At 39.9% G+C, this 5,000-nt stretch overlaps 1 protein-coding gene across 1 annotated transcript in view; it reads left to right on the top strand.

The window, feature by feature from the left end:
• The window catches only part of LOC138022329 (RUN domain-containing protein 1-like), a 35,923-nt gene extending 34,607 nt beyond the window's left edge, over positions 1-1,316 (top strand). The window contains exon 22 of the mRNA XM_068869441.1: positions 731-1,316. Coding sequence (XP_068725542.1) covers positions 731-846 — 116 coding nt within the window. The 3' untranslated portion in view covers positions 847-1,316. The remainder of the gene's footprint in view (positions 1-730) is intronic.
• The last annotated feature ends 3,684 nt before the right edge of the window (positions 1,317-5,000 follow it).

Genomic DNA, 5,000 nt, shown 5'->3' with positions numbered 1-5,000 from the left:
TGTCAAAAAAATATACACCACTAGCCACCAACACTGAGGTGAATAGATATTTTAGTATATACCAAAATATTGAGATAATATAGCACCAAAAGTTGATTTTAACTCATTTATTCCTGCAACAATTACAATATTTTCTGGCGCAAAGGCTCAAATCCCGCGCGCTGGTGAATAGCAAAGGATATTCGGGTTTTAACGCCGTGCACTGTTTTAGTGTACACTAATGGTTACTAATTAACAATTCGCCGAAGGCGAAGTGATTATCGGTGAATATTCACCGATAATCACTGAGCCTGAGGCGAATAATTGTTTTAATATAAATACACGGGTGATTATTTGAAAAAAGAGAAAAGAAACATTTCAACGCGAAATCATCCTCACTTACAGTGCAAAACGACTACTGGCAGCCATTTAGTCCGTCGAGGTGATTATCGGCTGATAATCCGAGATAGCGAGCCAATGAGAGCGCGCGATTTTGTATAATCACCTGTGTGTTTATACTAATGGTTGATAACCGAGGTTGAGTAGGTGGGCCAATCAGAACGTTAGTAACCAAAAATCCAGGATTTTAACCCACTCCCTTCAGACTCGCGCTTTTCCCTTGCAACTAAACAAACTTCTAAAGATGGATGGCCTTGGATAAAGTGCTTTTGTTATGGTTTACGATGCAGGTAGAGAATGATTCGAACCTACGATCCTTGCAAATAAATTGACATTGCATTGATTTTTACAGGAATGGACGAGGCGGTAGAACATTTGGAGCGTTTACACGAGTACAACTTTCACCTTCCTGAAGATCTAGCCATCCGACATTTGACCAAGATTAACGATGCCTTTGGGGAATCTTAATGATAATACGAGACTAAAGCTGAAAACGTGACATTTGTTTTTAATCACTCTGTTTTCTGTTATGGAAGTAGGGATCTTTTGCACTTTACCGTGGGAAAAGACCCCTTTGACCGCAAGAGTCGGATTTTCCAAGTTCGTCATTTTCTTTCTCTCTTGTTCTATTTTTCATCCATGTCTTTTTCATTTTTAATAGGCTCACTTTTAATTTTTCCATATTCATCCTAAAATTGGGTTTATATTGTATTTTAAGACAGTGAAGACTTTTTTTTTTTCAAGAAAACCACCAGAGATAAGATAAATTCGTGTTAAATTTAAGTGACTGCTCACGCAAAAAAGAATATCGATGTAAAATATTTACGAATACGGCTTCAAAGCGGAAGCTGATTTCCTTCCCTAGTATTTTATTCAATAGAATAAATGCAATGATGTACAATTGAAATATGTCAATAAATTCCAAGAGAAAGATCCAACACAATGGCACGTAAATGGATCGTTCCCGGATTAAGGGTGTGTGCATGTGGCTCCACGGAGGTCCTCCTCAAGGAAGTTATCTCTCGTTTAAAGGGAGTCTGCGTCGCAGACTGACTAAACCGCCAGGACTACATCTAGGTTATGTACGATGGCCCAGGAGAGTCACAATCCAGTTTTAATTTTTCATTGTACATTTTTAATTTTTCAGAGTCCAGTTTTAATTTCATTCACAGTCCGGTTTTAATTTTGCGCGTCGTCACGAGTTCTCTCACAGATCACAGGTCATTGTTTTACCAATACAGAAAGTATCCTAAACATTCATAAAAGCTAACCTTAGGCCTAATTAAGCCTAAACAAAAGCTTTTGGGTTAAAAAGTAGCTTTTATGAATGTTTAGGATACTTTCTGTATTGATAAAACAATGACCTGTGACCTGTGAGAGAACTGGAGACGACTCACAAATGTGCAAAATTAAATCTGGACTGTGAAAAATTGAAACTGGACTGTGACCCTCTTTGGCTATCGTAGTTATGAAACTTTGTAGGTTTCGAGTTACATGTCCGGCTGCGCGCAGGCTGCAGTCTGTGACAAAATTCCTTCCTTTCGTGGCTTACTCTCCCCTCACAATGTTGTTTGAACGCGAGTTTCTTAGTCCATTTGCCAAAACAACATTGTAGGAGGGCAAGGTATCGCGCAGTGTTTCAACAATTTAATCCGAGGCTGCAATTTAAAGCAAATATTGTTTTGTTTCAATTAAAAAACAGCGGTTAATCAAGAGAGTGAATAGGCTCTGTGGACAATGTGAAATGCTTTGTAAGTCGCCTACGTTCAAAATGTCATTCATGTGTGAATGGTAGTTTTGGTAAAAGCGCATACGGAAGTCTCCTCACTCACCAAATCTCCACCCATGGCCAAATCGTAACCACAACAAAGTAAATTTTTACCAAATCCTTCTACCTCTGTTTCACCTACTTGCACATCCTTTTCGCCCATGACTTCTGCAGTCTGCCTTCATGCAGGATGAGACCTTCAAACAAGAAACTTAACCTGTTCCACGCTCCCAGATAAACTGCGGGCGAAAAACGCATTGGAGCTAGCGTCGTTTTCGCGCGCAGTTTCCCGACCGATCTGGGAGCCTGGAACAGGCTAGAGTTAACTCTGTTTATCAAGATAAACACAACTATTAACTATTAACATTGCGCAACCGAAAAAACTCTAAGTTAAAAGCACACACCAGGCCTACTCCTGAGTATCTGGCTAGAAATCATTTTCTCTGGCCGCGCTTCAGCCATTCGATGAGGGCAAGTCTCGTGCTTCTTAAGTTGCCTCGCTCATGCCCAAAAAGAATTCTGGGTAATTCTGCCATTCCATGACAAGGGAAGACTCCCGATTCTCATTTCATAGTTTTTTTCATAAGTGTCGGGCCACCCAGTCCTACCAGCAAAATAACGCATCGATTGAAGGTTTTAGCTTTCAAAACTTGCCCAGATTGTACCAGTAGGTCCTGGAATTCGTCCACAGAAAGGCCAGAGAGGCAACTTCACTCGTAAACCGCCATGTTTACAACAGAGCATTTTAGGCGTCCCAGTCTGCATGAAACCATCTCTCGCCTCTGTCTGAGAAAAGACCAGCCACGCACGGTTCTTACGTTGTGTTTATGCCTATAAAGTCAACTGAAATGTCAATTGCTAATTTAAAAAAAATAATAATAATAATAAAAAAAACAGCATGTTAATTTTTTTGGTAGGCTAGGTATCGAAGAGCCAGAACATTTGCGCATGCGCTGACGGAATGTTTGAACAAGAGAGAAAAACGCAGTACCTCCAGACACCGGCGCTGGAGCGTCGTACCAAACGAGTCATCCCGGGATTTCGGCCCGTGCGATCGCTTTTGGACGCAGTTGGCCCTTCGCTGCTTTCTGCTACCGACCTTGCCTCCCGGTACGGCATTGAGGGAGAGATATGTCGGCCCCTAAACCATATGTGACAAATCCCACGGCTACTCACAGCTCCAAACCGCCCTTGTCAATATAGCGTAAGAATTACATGGCTTATATATTCAAGAGAAAAGTCATTTTATCTGCCATATGGTAAGCACTGGAGTCACAGATTACAAAGTGTGCGCATGCGCCCTGCTAAAGGTAACATACATACAGTCATAAGCTTTTTCCGAATAACTAAAGGAGCTAATATATTCGAGACATTACATTTACAGCTAAAATACATATCATATACAGATACCTACTAAATACATAATATTTAAAGGTATATTCACTAAAAAGAGTGGGGAGTAATAATCATGACCGCCTCTGTGATCTGCCGCAACATCTTATCGTTACGAAAAGTTCCTGTAACATTCATGACAAATTCTGGAACATCACCTTCATGTCTTTCACACGAATGAAAAATGCCAAAAACTTGGAATGTTGTAGGAGACAAATTTAGAAATCTCCTCTCCAATTCTCAGGTCTGTGCGGTGCATCGTTTCTGAGTTATTTATCGAATCATTTTCCGCAACTTTGCAGAGTTTTGTATGGAGCCGCCATGTTGGTGCTGCACCAAGTTTTACTTGGTTTATATGAAGGATGCATGCCATCTTGTCTTTAAGGGTTAGATATTGAATAAGGCATTGGTTTGTGGAATAAAGCTGTTGTTGGCTTTGTTAGGAGAGGGTCTCAATGGGGCTAACCGGTAGCCGTGACACGTCAAGAAAAGTTGACCGTTAGGCGTGGAAGTGACAAAAAAAAAAAAACCAGTTAACCGTGAAAAAAATAAAAAGCATTTTGCGTGTGTTTTTTTACTTTTAAAAGTGGAATAGGGAGTGTTTCGAAGTTTTAGAGACTTCAGAGCACTCGACACCCTTTTACCTCCTTTGCTCTTTTCGTGGACATTCCATTTCACTAAGCTTGTCTGACAAGATAGATGAAGGTAAATGGACGTGAATAAAGGTAAATTAAGATAATTGAACGCGGATGAAGGAAGATGTGGGTAGCTGAATGTAAATGACCGTGAATAAGGGTATATTTTAGGTAAATGAATGTTAATGAAGGTAAATGAAGGTATATAAAGGTCAATGAACGTGAATGAAGGTATATTAATTAAGGTGTATGAAGGTAGATGATTGCGATTGAAGGTAGACTAAGCTAGATGAAGGTAAATAAACGTTAATGAAGATAGATGAAGGTAGATGAATGTGAATAAAGGTAAATGAAGGTACAACTGTAGATGAACGTGAATGAAGGTAGATGAACGCGGATGAAGGTATATGAAGGTAACTGAAGGTAGATGAATGTGAATGAAGGAAGATGAAGGTAGATGAAGGTAAATGAAGGTAGATGAAGGTCACGAGATGAAGGTAGATAAACGTGAATGAAAGTAGACGGAGGTAAATGAACGTGAACGAAGGTATATGAAGGCAAATAAACGTGAATAAAGGTAGATGAACGTGAATAACGGTATATTAACTAAGGCAAATGAATGTAAATGAGGGTAGATGAATCTTCTGGCGATCCCAGAAGTCTTTGCAAATGTAGAGAAAAAGAAAGGGGCCTGGGGACCGGCAGCTCATTCATTTGATATCGATAACTTTAGTTGTCCATAACAACAAGTTATCAATGACGAAACGTCGCGTGTGTGAATACAAATAGCGAAAAACCTACCCGCGACAAAAAAGTAGTTTCTTTTC

This window comes from Montipora capricornis, chromosome 10 (genome assembly GCF_036669925.1).
Source record: "Montipora capricornis isolate CH-2021 chromosome 10, ASM3666992v2, whole genome shotgun sequence".
In the NCBI taxonomy this organism is placed as follows: domain Eukaryota; kingdom Metazoa; phylum Cnidaria; class Anthozoa; order Scleractinia; family Acroporidae; genus Montipora; species Montipora capricornis.
Note: the sequence above shows the minus strand (reverse complement) of the source record. Positions and strands in the feature narration are given on the sequence as shown.